We start from the raw sequence: 17236 nt of genomic DNA, 5'->3' as shown, positions 1-17236 counted from the left end.
GGTAAGACAAACCTTGCTGAGACTCAATATCTTTATGTATAAAATACCCATATATAGAATCATTTGTTCTCTTATTAAGGGGAATGTATTAATTCTTCCTCTCCCTTTAACCCATATGGCTATGCAGATTTTGAAGGTGGCCAGCAGAAGAAACAAGAAGGAGTTGAAATCTAGCCTGAATTCTTATTTACCCAGCTTTACCTTTGGAATAGAGCTGTATCAGGCCAGAGGAAGGGGTACTTTTTTTTTTTTTTTCATGTGCACAAAAGCACCTAAAAAACCAGGCGGCACAAAATAACACCCCTGCCATTGAGAACCAGGCCTTAGACTGAGTGTGGTGAAACCAGACTGGAAGCAGGTACATTTTCTATCCTAGAGGAGCCTATAGTCTGAAGCTGTGGTTCCTAAGTGATATGATGGCACAGGGAAGTGCTCAATGAATGGCAGACAGAACGGCAGATACTGCAAAAAAAAAAAAAAAAGAATGGTACTCTGAGTGTTGGTCACAGAAGGGTTTTCTGTGGGACAGGGTGGGGGTGGTCTTCAAGATGGAGCCTGGAGAGTATAGAGGAATAAGATAAGCAGAAGAAGGGAACAATAAAGGCAAAACTTGGGAAAGGAGGCTCCTTTCCCAGGTCAGACTGGCTGAAACAGAGGCTTCCTGTAGGAGAGAAGAGGCAGGTATAGTTGGAGAGGTATGGACAGTTTCATATTTTAGAGGTCCGACTAGAACCACTGGGGCTGCTTAAACAGCTCAGGTCAAGCCTTCAGAGGATCTCTCTGTTGATAAGTGTGTGATGGGAGAGAATCAAAATGCAGAGAAAAAGAATCATATAACTCCGCCTCAAAAGTCAAATGAATTATCTTCTACATTATACCGGAAATTCTAGAGAGTATAACAAAACAAGAGGGAAAGAAAAAGCACCAACTGTGAAGGAAAAGTAAAACTGCCTTTAAAATATATTGCTTGTGAGGAAATTTTTTCATGTTAACATAAAAAAAATCCTAAGCAGCCTATAGAAATGCTGGAACTAATAGGTGAATTTAACAAGATCCCAGAATACAAGGTGAATATATGAAAATAATTTGTGTTTCTATAAATTAGCAACAAACAATTAGAAAATCACATTTTCAAAAAGTATCATTTACAATGCATCAAAAATAAGAAAAAGGGAAAAGTTTTACAAAATGTGTACAAGACCTGTACATAGAATAGTATAAAGCACTGCTGAGAGAAATTAAGAACAAAATAAATGAAGAGATATATACCATGTTCATGGATAGGGAAACTCAATATTAAGATGTTAATTCTCTTCAAATTGATCTATTGATTCAACGTAACCCTAAGCAAAATCCAAGCAGGATTTTAGGGGGGCAGAAATCAATGAGTTGATCCTAAAATTGATATGGAAATGCAAAGGACTCAGAAGAACTAAAACAATTTTGAAAAATAAGGACAAAGTTAGAGGATTTATGCTACCTGATTTCAAGACCCACTTAGAAAGCTACAGTAAGTAAGACAGAGTGGAACTGGCATAAGGATAGATTCAGATAAGATCAATGAAATAGAATAGAGGATCCAGAAATAAATCCATGCATACATGATTAATTGAGATTTACCAAAGGTGTTAATTCAATAGAGAAAAGATAGAGAAGTTCCCAGGTGGTCTAATGGTTAGGATTTGGTGCTTACAGTGCGGATGCCTGAGTTCTGATCAGAGAACTGTTCTGATTAGAGAACTGTCTGATGTGCCAAGGATGCATGCATGCTAAGTTGCTTCAGTCACGTCCAGCTCTTTGTGACCCTATGGACTGTAGCCTGCCCGGCTCCTCTGTCCACGGGATTCTCCAGGCAAGAATACTGGAGTGGTTGCCATTCTCTTCTCCAGGGGATCTTCCCAATCCAGGGATCGCAGCCCTGTCTCCGCATGTCCTGCATTGGCAGGCAAGTTCTTTAACACTAGCATCACTGGGAAGCCCAAAGTTAAACATACATCTATTCTATTACCTCAAAATTCCACTTTTAGGGTTCACCCAAGGTATATGAAAGCGTAGGCACCCGTAAAAGGCATATATGCAAAAATTTTATAGCAACTTTATTCACAATAGTCCCAAGCTGGAAACAACTAAAATGCCCAAGAACTGTTGAATGGACAAATTGCAGTTTTTCATATAAAGAGTATATTTCCATGTACTTGGCAATAAAAAGGAAGGAACTACTGTTACATGCAGCAATTTCTGTTTATCGCAAAGGCGTTGCGGTGAGCAAAAGAGATCAGACACAAAAGAGGGCATACTATCTGATTCTATTGAGACAAAAATTCAAAAACAGATAGAACTAATCTATAGGGAGGGCAAGCAGGTTGTCTCAGGCAAGGCTAGGGGTAGGGAGGAGGGTTGATTGTACCCCAAGGAATGGTGACAGGTGACAGAAATGTTCTGTATCTTGACTGCAGTGGTGGTTCCATGAGTATAAACTCACCAAGATGCACACTTGAAATGTGTGTATTCTATTGTTTGTAAAATATACCTCAGTAAAATTGATTATTTTTAAAAATCTCAAGAGAAACAGCATTGTATAGTAATAAAAGAAATTGGAAGGAATCTAAATGTTAAAGAAAATGGATAATAAGCCATCATATATTCAGTACCTGGGGAACTATACAGCAGTGAAAATGAATGAACCAGATTGAGCATACACATAAGTATGGACAAAGCTCAAAAACATAAGATGGAGTAAAAAAAAGGCAGACTCCAGAAGAATACATTAATGTGATGTTATTTATTTGAGATATAATCACATGTAAAGAAATTCTATACATTGTTCAAAGATCCACAGGTACATGATAAATGCATGAATAAGAACATTGAAATGATAAACAACAAATTCAGGAGAATAGTTGTGAGTGGAAGCGGTTTCTTACCGGTAGAGAGTGCATGGGTGGTTCTTGTATTATTCTTTATGTTGTTTGTGTGCTTTAAAGATTTCACAGGAAAACAAACAACAAACTAACAAAAACCTAAACCCAAAGACCACGTCCAGCTCAAAGAGCGTCTAGCTGGTATCAGGAGATCTGAGCTTTGGTCCAATTTGTCCTTGGACTTCATGTTCCAACCTGGCAAAGTCACTTCTTTCAAGATGAGAGGCAGGAGCCTCACACTGGAAAAAAAGGGTAAGAATCCATCGTGGGCATCAGAAAAGTGGTCGTGCCTAGAACCGGCACTCAAAGGGAATTAAGGCACCCTTTCTTTTTATATATATATGAATTTATTTATTTTAATTGGAGTCTAATTACTTTACAATATTGTATTGGTTTTGCCATACATCGACATGAATCTGCCACAGGTGTACAAGTGTTCCCCATCCTGAACCCCCCTCCCACCTCCCTGCCCATACCATCCCTCTGGGTCATCCCAGTGCACCCGCCTGGAGCATCCTGTATCCAGCATTGAACCTGGACTGGCGATTCGTTTCACATATGTTAATATACATGTTTCAATGTCATTCTCCCAAATCATCCCACCCTTGCCCTCTCGACATCCTTTCTTTACCTCTCCAATGTAGTGACCTGCAAGCTGAAGGGGAGCCGGGTAGGGGACGGGGGAGCCCTGGGGGAGGGGTGTTGGGCCGGCACAGCTGGAGGCAGTAGGGCTAGAGGATAGGGGCTGCTCTGCGGTGTCCGGAGTCCAGGGACTCGGAGTGGACCACCCAGAGAGCAGGATCAAACCCTCATCTCGGGTTGTGTTCGGGTCCTCAGCCTCCTTGTGGACTAACAGCAAGGGGCATGTCTTTCCAGACCCCTGAGGATCCGGAGCAAGGCTGGTAGGTCTGGAAAGCATTGTTTAGAGAACCACGCCCAAGAGGCTTCCAGTTACTGCGCGGTTGGCCTGGTGCCATCAACTAACTACTGCCCTAAGGCAGAGAGGGAAAGTGACCAGTCTAAGGTCACACCGCAGGTGATTGAAACTTGATACTTGTATATCCTTGGGCAAGTTACTTCACCTCTCTGGGTCCAGTTTTCCTATGAGTAGAGTGGGTAAAAAGTTGTGTGTGTATGTATGTGTGTGTATCTGGAAGACTCCATACCAAAGTATCAGTGGATATTTCTACAAGGTGAGGTTATGGGTGACTGTTATTTTTAATGTGGTTTATCCTTATTTTCTAATTTGTTGTTTCATAATGAATACATATGTATCTAGTTATTTTTATGAAGAGAGTAACAGCACAGAACTGTAAGCATTGAAGGAGACTGCTGCTGCTGCTGCTGCTGCGTCGAATCAGTTGTGTCCGACTCTGTGCGACCCCATAGAGGGCAGCCCACCAGGCTCCTCCATCCCTGGGATTCTCCAGGCAAGAACACTGGAGTGGGTTGAGACTGGCACAATTCCTAGTTCACAGTGTGTTCTCCATAAATGTGAGTTCTCCCTGCTCACTCTTCCCTCTTACACTTACCTGCCCTTCTGGTTGGAGACTCTGGCCCCCAGACCTCAGGTTGGGAAGAAGGTGTGGTGGCACAGAATTCTATTTACTACCTGTGTAGCTTTGGATAAATCACTTGACCTCTCTGAGTCTCAGTTACCTTGTCTGCAGAATGGGGAGAAAAACAAAGGACGTTTTCAAGGACTACGTGACATACAAGGTGGGAAACTGCCTGGCATACAGTAGGTCTGCAGTAAGTGTCTGTAGGAAGGAACATGATGCACATGATAAGGAACGAGCATTACAGTAGGTTCTAGACCAGAAGAGGTCAAAGATCCTAGCATAGATTCCAAAAAGCCCAAGGGGTCCACAGATAGAGCTCAGCCTGGGAGAGGTCCATGAACTTGGATGGAAAAAAGTGACATCCTTGTTTTCACTGCCTCTAAGTCAAATTTAGCATTTCCTTCTATCATGCACATAAGCAGCATCACGTAGTATTAGCAGAACCTGTGACTTTGTCACCAGTGGTGTGTGTGTGCTCAGTCGCTTCAGTCATGTCCAACTCTTTGTAACCCTATGAACGCTGGCCCGCCAGGCTCCACTGTCCATGAAATTCTCCAGGCAAGAACACTGGAGTGGGTTGCCATGCCCTCCTCCAGGAGATCTTCCTGACCTAGGGATCGAACCCACATCTCTTGCATCTCCTGCTTTGCAGATTCTTTATCATCTGAGCCACCAGGGAAGCCCTGTCACCAACAGAAATCATAGTTATTTTTGTATTGCATTACAGTAGCAATATCTTGAAGTATTGTTTTTATAGTCATTTACCACCTCAAAAGTAATAATAGTTAATAAATAAATCTCTATATCTTATTATTTAATATGTTAAAAAAGAACTAATTCACAAAATAACTATTTTGATAATGATTCTATATAATTGGTATACTTTGTAATTCTAATTTACTTTTTGTAGTTAAAAATATTCTTCTGAATAGGGGACCATAGTCTTCATCAGTGCCAAAGAGGACTGTTGGCTAGACAGACATGGTACTAGTCCCTCCTGGGCCATTGGCTGCTTTGTGACATTGGGCTTGTTATCTCTCTCAGGGGCATAATCATCCCTACCTGGCTCACTCCACAGGGTTGCTGGAGAAACTAATTCTTGGCAGGAAAGGGCTTTGGAAACTGTTGGCAGCTTCCCAATTTGCCAAAAGCCAGAGCAGAGTGCTTTGTATCTCACAGCTGAATCCCATGTCTTCAGGACACCTTGCTCCTTTCCATAGGATTCCAAATCCTTCCTCTTTAATCCCTACCTGATAAAGAGGCCAAAGTGCACCTCCCTTAGAGTATGTCATCCAGTTTCCAGTTTGCAGAGATTCACAGGAGGAATTTTCTGGAGGATAAAACAATTCCTTCCAGTTTTCATATTTGACCTTACAGTGGCCCTTGAAGATACTACCCCCTCAAAACTTCTCCCTTCTCTTTCAGATGGTGATCCCTCTGTGGCCATGGTCCCTGCATTTCCCCTTTCCCTGCCCCGTCCTAGATCATCTGTCTGGCTTTCATTCTATACTGTGTTTCTGGGCAGACCCAGATCTGATCTCTCTCAGGGGGCCCAGTGCCCAGGTCAAGGGCATGGCACACATCAGCATCTGAGGAGCTGGCCTGGATGAAGAAACGGAACCTGAAGCACAGAGAGGAAAAAAGCAGAGAAGGAGTAGCTAGGGCTTGAGATCCCCTGATGCCCATTATTTATCCCATTCACAATGAAAGCAAGAGATAGAGGAACTAGGGATTCCCAAGGCATCACATCAGCTATTTCCTACTCTCCCCACTGCTGTAAGAAATCAGGAGAGCTAAAGATTTTGTAATCGTGTGTGAGTCCCTGCTCATCAGAACAATGGAAGGTGTCAGATTCAGTGGCTTTCAAACCTTTTTGACCTGACTCAAAATGAGAAATCCTTTTTACATTGTGATCTGGACCACAATACATACAGACATATGTAACTGAAACATTTTATGAAAGACTACTTAGCTTTACTATTTGCACTATACTTTTTCTATTCCATTAATTTTTTTTTTCTTAATGCTAGCTGTAACTCATCCACTGATTACATGATTCACAGGTCCTTTTCAGCCTAAGCACTCTGTGATTGACTGAATAGGAATTATTGACAACTCAAGTCCAACAGTCCCTAGTCCTGGTTCAGTGTAACTGGGCCAAAATGTGCACCTTAACTTAGAGCCTGGGTCTCCCCAGTGAACCCTGACCGGACAGACAGATAATCTGCAAAGGCTTCCTACAGCTCCTTCAGACTGTAGGAAGGAGCTTCTTCTGATCCTAATAAGAACACTAACCTTGTGATCTGGGAAAGTTATGTGAGAATGGTCAGGCCTATTGGCTTTGCTCTTGGGTAGGTGGAGTTACCATCTGAACATCCACTAGCCCCCTTATCCTAGGCCAGTGTGGGAGAGAGAGTGTTTGATCAGGGGAGTGTGAACACGTCAGTGCATGAGCTAGCTGCTCAGGGAAAGGAAGTTGCAGGCAAGGAAGCCAAAGGATGACAACATGTAAAAGTCACTGAAAAAGAGGCGCTGTGGGAACCCCAGAAAGATCAAGGGCTTGGGAACAAGAAAGACCCAGGTTAAAATCCCATGGGTTTAAGAGCTCAGGAAAATGACTCTCATCTGACCCTTAGCTCTCATTTATAAAATAAGTTTGAAAATCCCTGGTTCTCTGAGTTGTTGTGAAGGTTAAGTGAGATCGTGCATTAATCATACCTGTACTGACCCTACTGTGGGGTCGATGTCAGGTCCCTCGTCCGTGTCCTACAGTAGCCTGGCACTGCCCGGGGATTCCCAGTGACACTCACAGTGCGTACCTAGCACAATGGATGGTGCTCAGCACAGGTGTGGAATCCAAGCCGGTGACTTCGATTCCCGCTTTGCCACCCTGCACATGGGCTGTCTCTCTGAGCACCCAGCGCCCGAGTGCGTCCACCAGGAACGGAGTGGGGCTGGTGGGAGCCGCGCGCAGAGACGAGAGGCTGCTCCCTCCTCCCGGCTCCGCGAGTCGCCCCCCGCCCGGTGCTCAGGCGCGATCCCCCGCCCGCCTTCCCGCCCCTCTCCACTCCCACCTCTCCTCGGCCCTCCTCCTTCCTTCCTCCCTCTCCCTCCTCCGTCCCCTCTCTTGGCAAGACTTGTCCGCGTACCCGATTGCCTCTCGATCCTCTCTAGAATCTCGGGGGCTCTAGGTCTCTCACCGCTCCGTCTGCGCCCATCTGTGTGCCTCTCCGTCTCTGTGTCAGTTTCTGTCTCTCTGCTTATCTCTGCCTCTCTGTGTGTCTCTTTCTCGGGCTCATTGCTGTCTCTGTCCGTCAGTCCGTCTGGGGACCCGGGGTGGCGGCGGGCCGCGCGCAGGCCGCGATGAGCGGCGCCTGCACAAGCTACGTGAGCGCCGAGCAGGAGGTGGTGCGTGGCTTCAGCTGCCCGCGGCCGGGGGGCGAGGCGGCCGCCGTCTTCTGCTGCGGCTTCCGCGACCACAAGTACTGCTGCGACGACCCGCACAGCTTCTTCCCCTACGAGCACAGCTACATGTGGTGGCTCAGGTACCGGCCCTGGCCCTCACCCCACCTAGAACCCCGCTCCCGTCCTAGCCCCCTTGCTCCATCTTCGGCCCAACCGCGTGCTAAACCCTCAATCCTCATCCAGTGCCCACCCCAAAGTCAGCACCGACCCCCACCCCACCTTTACCCCCTCAGGCTCTCACCAACCCAGATCCCCCCTGCAGCCGCTTCTCCGCTCCATTCCCCCATTTTACTGTTACTGCTAAGTCACTTCAGTGTGTCCGACTCTGTGCGACCCCATAGATGGCAGCCCACCAGGCTCCCCCGTCCCTGGGATTCTCCAGGCAAGAGTACTGGAGTGGGGTGCCATTGCCTTCTCCATCACCCCCCGCCATTTTAACCCAACCGTTATTCAGATCCATCCTTGAACCTTACCCCAACTCCACCCTGGAAAAGCTTCATTTCATCCCCACTCCAGATGTCCTCATCCACCACCCTCAACCCAAATTACACAACAACCCCCACCCTAACAGCAAACTCCCATCCTGCAGCGTTCACAGGATAACTCCTCCTTTATCTGTGTGCCCAGCAAGGTCCCCTTCCTGATATCATCACCAGCCTCATTCCTGACCTTACCCACTCCCCAGTACTGATCCAAGCTCTTACTCTACCAGCAGCCCTGATCTCCTCCTTCATCCTCCCTGCAACCTCACCTCAGCTCTCCTTCCCCACCCTGACTCCAAACATTATCTAGACCTCACTCACAAGCCTTAATACTTCATTAGATGCTATTCTCCAACTCAATCCAAGACTCAGCCTAACCTCAGTCCTTTTGTTCCCGCTCATATTTAGTCATTCTTTCAGCCACCCTTGCCTGTGAACTTAGCATGTCAGGTCCTGTGGTGAGTTCTGAGTGAAGGCAGATGACCAGAGATTCAGAGTTGCCTTCAAGTTCATCATTAAACAATGACATAATGCCACAGCAGAAGCCAGATCAGTGTATTTGCGGTGAACCCCCACCCACAGGACCCCAGTCTCCTCACTTGTTCAGAGAAGGAGATGATAAGACCAGTGCTGACATTCCTGGAACCTAAGTGTGGAGCTGAGAGGGCAATGGATCAATAGATCTCAGTCTCTCTGGGTCTCCAAAGGCCTCACCCAGAAAACAGGACTTGATCCTGAGTGCTCTAGAAAACAGGCATCAGCAAAAATGGGGTGGGCCATCTCTGTAGACATTGATCTTCCTGTCCCTTGGAGGTATGTGACTGGAGGCTGCACGCCTTCTGGATGTGAAAGGACAGCCTGCCTTAAACCCTCTCTGAGCCACTGTCTTTTCACTTATCAGATGGGGATGATGCTGCTGACTAGGGCAAGGGCCAAATGAGATCAAGATCAAGGTAAAATCAGCTTGGCATATGCCACTAACAATTACAGATATCATTGCTTTTTATAGACCGCTCGGTTTGTAACTTCAAAGGATTTTCAGATGGCCAGGTTTTCAAATCCTGCACATTTGGCTGCTGTCGCTTGCAGAATTATATTCATATATTCTCTGTTTATCCATATTTTCATTCGTTGATTATAGCTTTTTCTTTGTGCCAGGTGCTATGCTAGGCACAGTTCAGTTGCGAAGTTGTGTCCAACTGTTTGCGACCTCATGGACTACAACACACCAGGCTTCCCTGTCCTTCACTATCTCCCTGAGTGTGTCCTTCACTATCTCCCTCAGGTCCACTGAGTTGAGGATGCCATCTAACCATTTCATCCTCTGTCACCCCCTTCTCCTCCTGCCCTCAGCCTTTCCCAGCATCAGTGTCTTTTCCAGTGAGCTGGCTCTTCACATCAGGTGGCCAAAGTAATGGAGTTTCAGTTCAGCATCAGCCCTTCCAATGAATGTTCAGGGCTGATTTCCTCTAGGATTGACAGGTTGGATCTCCTTGCAGTCCAAGGAACTCTCAAGAGTCTTCTCCAACATCACAGTTCAAAAGCATCAATTCTTTGGCACTCAGCCTTCTTTATAGTCCAATTCTCACATCCATACGTGACTACTGGAAAAACCATCAGTTCAGTTCAGTTCAGTTCAGTTGCTCAGTCGTGTCTGACTCTTTGCGACCCCATGGACTGCAGCATGCCAGGTCTCCCTGTCTATCACCAACTCCCAGAGTTTATTCAAACTCATGTCCATTGAGTCGGTGATGCCATCCAACCATCTCATCCTCTGTCATCCCCTTCTCCCCCCGCCTTCAATCTTTCCCAGCATCAGGGTCTTTTCCAATGAGTCAGTTCTTCGCATCCAGTGGCCAAAGTATTGGAGTCTCAGCTTCAGCATCAGTCCTTCCAATGAATATTAAGGACTGATTCCCTTTAGGATGGACTGGTTGAATCTCTTTGCAGTCCAAGGGACTCTCAAGAGTCTTCTCCAACACCACAGTTCAAAAGCATCAATTCTTTGGCACTCAGCTTTCTTTATAGTCCAACTCTCACATCCATACATGACTACTGGAAAAACCATAGCTTTGACTAGATGGACCTTTGTTGGCAAAGATATGTCTCTGCTTTTTAGTATGCTTTCTAGGTTTGTCATAGCTTTCCTTCCAAAGAACAAGCGTCTTTTAATTTCATGCCTGCAGTCACCATCAGCAGTGATTTTGGAGCCTAAGAAAATAAAATCTGTCACTGTTTGCACTTTTTCCCCAACTGGTTGCCATAAAGTGAAGGGACCAGATGCCATGATCTTAGATTTTTGAATGTTGAGTTTTAAGCCAGGTTTTTCACTCCCCTCTTTCACCCTCATCAGGAGGCTCTTTAGCTTCTCTTCACTTTCTGTCATTAGGGTGATGTCATATCTCAAGTTATTGATATTTCTTCCAGCAATCTTGATTCCAGGTTGTGATTCATCCAGCCTGGCATTTTGCATGATGTATTCTGCATATAAATTAAATAAGCAGGGTGACGATATACAGCCTTGAGGTACTCCTTTCCCAATTTTGAAGCAGTCTGTTGTTCCATGTCCTGTTCTAACTGTTGCTTCTTGACCCACATACAGGTTTCTCAAGAGACAGTGGTCTGTTATTCCCATCTGTTGAAGAATTTTCCACAGTTTGTTGTGATCCACATAGTCAAAGGCTTCAGTGTAGTCAATGAAGCAGATGTTTTTCTGGAATTCTCTTGCTTTCTCTATGACCCAGTGGATGTTGGCAATTTGATCTCTGGTTTCTCTGCCTTTTCTAAATCCAGCTTTTACATCTGGAAGTTCTAGGTTCAAGTACTGCTAAAGCCTAGCTTGAAAGATTTTGAGCACTACCTTGCTAGCAAGTGAAATGAGTACAATTACATGGTAGTTTGAACATTTTTTGGTATTGCCCTTCTTTGAGATTGGAATGAAAATTGAGCTTTTCCAGTCCTGTGGCCACTGCTGAGTTTTTCAAATTTTCTGACATATTGAGTGCAGCACTTTCACAACATCATCTTTTAGGATTTGAAATATCTCATGAATTCCATCACCTCCACTAGCTTTGTTCGTAGTGATGCTTCCTAAGGCCCACTTGACTTCACACTTCAAGATGTCTGGCTCTAGGTGAGTGATCACACCATTGTGGTTATCCTGGTCATTAAGACCTTTTCTATATAGTTCTTCTGTGTATTCTTGCCACTGCTTCTTAATCTCTTCTGCTTCTGTTAAGTCCTTGCCATTTCTGTGCTCTATTGAGCCCATCTTTGCATGAAATATTCCCTTTCTCCAGTCTTCTTGAAGAAATCGCTAGTCTTTCCCATTCTATTGTTTTCCTTTCTTTTCATTATTCACATAAGAAGGCTTTCTTATCGTTCCTTGCAGTTCTCTGGAACTCTGTATTTAGTTGGGTATATCTTTCCCTTTCTCCTTTGCCTTTTGCTTCTCTTCTTTTCTCAGCTATTGTAAGGCTTTCTCAGACAACCACTTTGCCTTCTTGCATTTCTTTTTCTTGGGGATGGTTTTGGTCACCAACTCCTGTACAGTGTTATGAACCTCCATCCATAGGTTCTCAGGTACTCTGTCTACCAGATCTAATGCCTTGAATCTATTCATTTCCTCTACTGTATAATTATAAGGGATTTGATTTAGGTCATACCTGAATGACCTAGTAGTTTTCCTTATTTTCTTCAATTTAAGTCTGAAATTTGCCGTAAGAATCTGATGATCTGAGTCACGGTAAGCTCCAGGTCTTGTTTTTGCTGACTGTATAGAGCTTCTCCATCTTTGACTACAAAGAATATAATCGATCTGATTTCAGTATTGACTATCTGGTGATGTCCATATGCAGAGTTGTCTCTTGTGTTGTTGGAAGAGGGTGTTTGCTATGACCAGTGTGTTCTCGTGACAATATTCTGTTAGCCTTTACCCTGCTTAATTTTTGTTCTCCAAGGCCAAACTTGCCTGTTACTCCAGGTATTTACTGGCTTGCTACTTTTGCATTCCAATCCCTATGATGAAAAGGACATTTTTTTGTGTGTTAGTTCCAGAGGTCTTGTAGGTCTTCATAGAACTGTTCAGCTTCTTCAGCATCAGTGGTTGGAGCATGCTGCTGCTAAGTCACTTCAGTTGTGTCCGACTCTGTGTGACCCCATAGACGGCCTCCTACAAGGCTCCTCTGTCCCTGGGATTCTCCAGGCAAGAACACTGGAGTGGGATGCCATTGCCTTCTCTGGTTGGAGCCAGAGAAGGTGCCATTTCCTTCTCCAGTGCATGAAAGTGAAATTGCTCAGCTCAGTTGTGTCCGACTCTGAGTGACCTCATGGACTGCAGCCTACCAGGCTCCTCCGTCCATGGGATTTTTCCAGGCAAGAGTACTGGAGTGGGGTGCCATTGCCTTCTCTGGTTGGAGCATAAACTTGGATTACTATGGTGTCGAATGGTTTGCCTTGAAAACAAACCGAGGTCATTCTGTCATTTCTGAGATTGCACCCAAGTACTTCATTTAAGACTCTTTTGTTGACTATGAGAGACACTCCATTTCCTCTAAGAGATTCTTGCCCACAGTAGTAGATATAATGGTCATCTGAATTGAATTCGTCCATTTCCACCCATTTTAGTCCACTGATTACTAAAATGTCAATATTCACTCTTGCCATCTCCTGTTTGACCACATCAAATTGACTTTGATTCATGGACCTAACATTCCAGGTTCCTTTGCAGTATTGTTCTTTACAACACAGGACTTTACTTTCACCACCAGACATAACTACATCGACATCCATAAAACGGACAGGTCAGGATGGACAGTTCTGACAAAATGTGGTCCACTGAAGGAAAGTATGGCAAACCACCCCAGCATTCTTTCCTGGAGAACCCCATGAACAGTATGAAAAGACAAAAAGATATGACACCAGAAGATGAGCCCCCTAGGTCAGTAGGTGTCCAATATACTACTGGGGAAGAGTGGAGAAATAGCTCCAGAAAGAGAGCTGGGCCAAAGTGGTAACAATGCTCAGTTGTGGATGTGTCTGGTGGTAAAAGAACATTACTTCACACCATTTTAGGGCTAGTTGCATTTACACAATCACAGCTCTTCCACATCTCTCCATTTTACAGATGAGGAAACTTGTAAGAGGTTAAGTTACTATCTTAGATTACCTTAGTGAGAAGAAGTGTCAGAACTAGGATGAAAACTCAGGCCTGTCTGGTCCCAAGCCCTGACTTGACCTGCTCCACAAATGTCTAAGGCTAAATGATTCTCATAACCTGCTCAGATCATGAACTACTTATTGCCAAATTCATGCTTAAATCAAAGAAAGTGGGGGAAACCACTAGACCATTCAAGTATGACATAAATCAAAACCCTTATGATTATACAGTGGAAGTGAGAAATAGATTTAAGGTACTAGATCTGATAGAGTGCCTGATGAACTATGGACAGAGGTTCGTGACATTGTACAGGAGACAGGGATCAAAACCATCCCCAAGAAAAAGAAATACAAAAAAAGCAAAATAGCTGTCTCAGGAGGCCTTACAAATAGCTGTGAAAAGAAGAGAAGCAAAAAGCAAAGGAGAAAAGGAAAGATATACCTATTTGAATGCAGAGTTCCAAAGAATAGCAAGGAGAGATAAGAAACCTTCCTCAGTGATCAATGCAAATAAATAGAGGAAAACAATAGAATGGGAAAGACTAGAGATCTCTTCAAGAAAATTAAAGATACCAAGGGAACATTTCATGCAAAGATGGGCTCAATAAAGGACAGAAATGGTATGGACCTAACAGAAGCAGAAGATACTAAGAAGAGGTGGTAAGAATACACAGAATTGTACAAAAAAGACCTGCACGACCCAGATAATCACAGTGGTGTGGTCACTCAGCTAGAGCCAGACATCCTGGAATATGAAATCAAGTGGGCCTTAGGAAGCATCACTATGAATAAAGCTAGTGAAGGTGATGGAATTCCAGTTGAGCTATTTCAAATCCTGAAAGATGATGCTGTGAAAGTACTGCACTCAATATGTCAGCACATTTGGAAAACTCAGCAGTGGCCACAGGACTGGAAAAGGTCAGTTTTCATTCCAATCCCAAAGAAAGGCAATGCCAAAGAATGCTCAAACTACTGCACAATTGCACTCAGATCAGATAAGACGTTCAGTCATGTCCGACTCTTTGCGACCCCATGAATCGCAGCACGCCAGGCCTCCCTGTCCATGACCAACTCCCGGAGTTCACTCAGACTATTGTCCATCGAGTCAGTGATGCCATCCAGCCATCTCATCCTCTGTCGTCCCCTTCTCCTCCTGCCCCCAATCCCTCCCAGCATCAGAGTCTTTTCCAATGAGTCAACTCTTCGCATGAGGTGGCCAAAGTACTGGAGTTTCAGCTTTAGCATCATTTCTTCCAAAGAAATCCCAGGGCTGATCTCCTTTAGAATGGACAGGTTGGATCTCCTTGCAGTCCAAGGGACTCTCAAGAGTCTTCTCCAACACCACAGTTCAAAAGCATCAATTCTTCAGCGCTCTGCCTTCTTCACAGTCCAACTCTCACATCCATACATGACCACAGGAAAAACCATAGCCTTGACTAGACGGACCTTTGTTGGCAAAGTAATGTCTCTGCTTTTGAATATGCTATCTAGGTTGGTCATAACTTTCCTTCCAAGGAGTAAGCGTCTTTTAATTTCATGGCTGCAATCACCATCTGCAGTGATTTTGGAGCCCAGAAAAATAAAGTCTGACGCTGTTTCCACTGTTTCCCCGTCTATTTCCCATGAAGTGATGGGACCGGATGCCATGATCTTCGTTTTCTGAATGTTGAGCTTTAATCCAACTTTTTCACTCTCCACTTTCACTTTCATCAAGAGGCTTTTTAGTTCCTCTTCACTTTCTGCCATAAGGGTGGTGTCATCTGCATATCTGAAGTTATTTCTCCCGGCAATCTTGATTCCAGCTTGTGTTTCTTCCAGTCCAGTGTTTCTCATGATGTACTCTGCATATAAGTTAAATAAGCAGGGTGACAATATACAGCCTTGACGTACTCCTTTTCCTGTTTGGAACCAGTCTGTTGTTCCATGTCCAGTTCTAACTGTTGCTTCCTGACCTTCATACAGGTTTCTCAAGAGGCAGATCAGGTGGTCTGGTATTTCCATCTCTTTCAGAATTTTCCACAGTTTATTGTGATCCACATAGTCAAAGGCTTTGGCATAGTCAATAAAGCAGAAATAGATGTTTTTCTGGAACTCTCTTGCTTTTTCCATGTTCCAGCTGATGTTGGCAATTTGATCTCTGGTTCCTCTGCCTTTTCTAAAACCAGCTTGAATATCAGGAAGTTCACGGTTCACATATTGCTGAAGCCTGGCTTGGAGAATTTTGAGCATTACTTTACTAGCGTGTGAGATGAGTGCAATTGTGTGGTATTTTGAGCATTCTTTGGCATTGCCTTTCTTTGGGATTGGAATGAAAACTGACGTTTTCCAGTCCTGTGGCCACTGCTGAGTTTTCCAAATGTGCTGACATATTGAGTGCAGCATTTTCACAGCATCATCTTTCAGGATTTGAATAGCTCAACTGGAATTCCATCACCTCCACTAGCTTTGTTCGTAGTGATGCTTTCTAAGGCCCATTTGACTTCACATTCCAGGATGTCTAGCTCTAGATGAGTGATCACACCATCATGATTATCTGGGTCGTGAAGATCATTTTTGTACAGTTCTTCTGTGTATTCTTGCCATCTCTTCTTAATATCTTCTGCTTCTGTTAGGTCCATACCATTTCTGTCCTTTATCGAGCCCATCTTTGCATGAAATGTTCCTTTGGTATCTCTAATTTTCTTGAAGAGATCTCTAGTCTTTCCCATTCAGTTGTTTTCCTCTATTTCTTTGCATTGATCACTGAAGAAGGCTATCTCTTCTTGCTATTCTTTGGAACTCTGCATTCAGATGTTTATATCTTTCCTTTCCCCTTTGCTTTTCGTTTCTCTTCTTTTCACAGCTATTTGTAAGGCCTCCCCAGACAGCCATTTTGCTTTTTTGCATTTCTTTTCCATGGAGATGGTCTTGATCCCTGTCTCCTGTACAATGTCACGAACCTCATTCCATAGCTCATCAGGCACTCTATGTATCAGATCTAGGCCCTTAAATCTATTTCTCAATTCCACTGTATAATCATAAGGGATTTGATTTAGGTCATACATGAATGGTCTAGTGGTTTTCCCTACTTTCTTCTATTTAAGTCTCAATTTGGCAATAAGGAGTTCATGGTCTGAGCCACAGTCAGCTCCTGCACTCATCTCACACGCTACTAAAGTAATGCTCAAAATTCTCAAAGCCAGGCTTTAGCAATACGTGAACCATGAACTTCCAGATGTTCAAGCTGATTTTTGAAAAAGCAGAGGAACCAGAGATCAAATTGCCAACATCCGCTGGATCATGAAAAAAGCAAGAGAGTTCCAGAAAAACATCTATTTCTGCTTTATTGACTATGCCAAAGCCTTTGACTGTGTGGATCACAATAAACTGTGGAAAATTCTGAAAGAGATGAGAATACCAAACCACCTGATCTGCCTCTTGAGAAACCTGTATGCAGGTCAGGAAGCAACAGTTAGAACTGGACATGGAACAACAGACTGGTTCCAAATAGGAAAAGGAGTACGTCAAGTCTGTATATTGTCACCCTGCTTATTTAACTTATATGCAGAGTACATCATGAGAAACACTGGACTGGAAGAAACACAAGCTGGAATCAAGATTGCCGGGAGATTATCAATAACCTCAGATATGCAGATGACACCACCCTTAT

At 44.1% G+C, this 17236-nt stretch overlaps 1 protein-coding gene across 1 annotated transcript in view; it reads left to right on the top strand.

The window, feature by feature from the left end:
* The first annotated feature begins 7556 nt into the window (after positions 1-7556).
* The window catches only part of SHISAL2A (shisa like 2A), a 31366-nt gene continuing 21686 nt past the window's right edge, over positions 7557-17236 (top strand). The window contains exon 1 of the mRNA XM_061411952.1: positions 7557-8028. Coding sequence (XP_061267936.1) covers positions 7847-8028 — 182 coding nt within the window. The 5' untranslated portion in view covers positions 7557-7846. The remainder of the gene's footprint in view (positions 8029-17236) is intronic.

This window comes from Bos javanicus, chromosome 3, assembly GCF_032452875.1.
Source record: "Bos javanicus breed banteng chromosome 3, ARS-OSU_banteng_1.0, whole genome shotgun sequence".
Lineage (NCBI taxonomy): Eukaryota > Metazoa > Chordata > Mammalia > Artiodactyla > Bovidae > Bos > Bos javanicus.
Note: the sequence above shows the minus strand (reverse complement) of the source record. Positions and strands in the feature narration are given on the sequence as shown.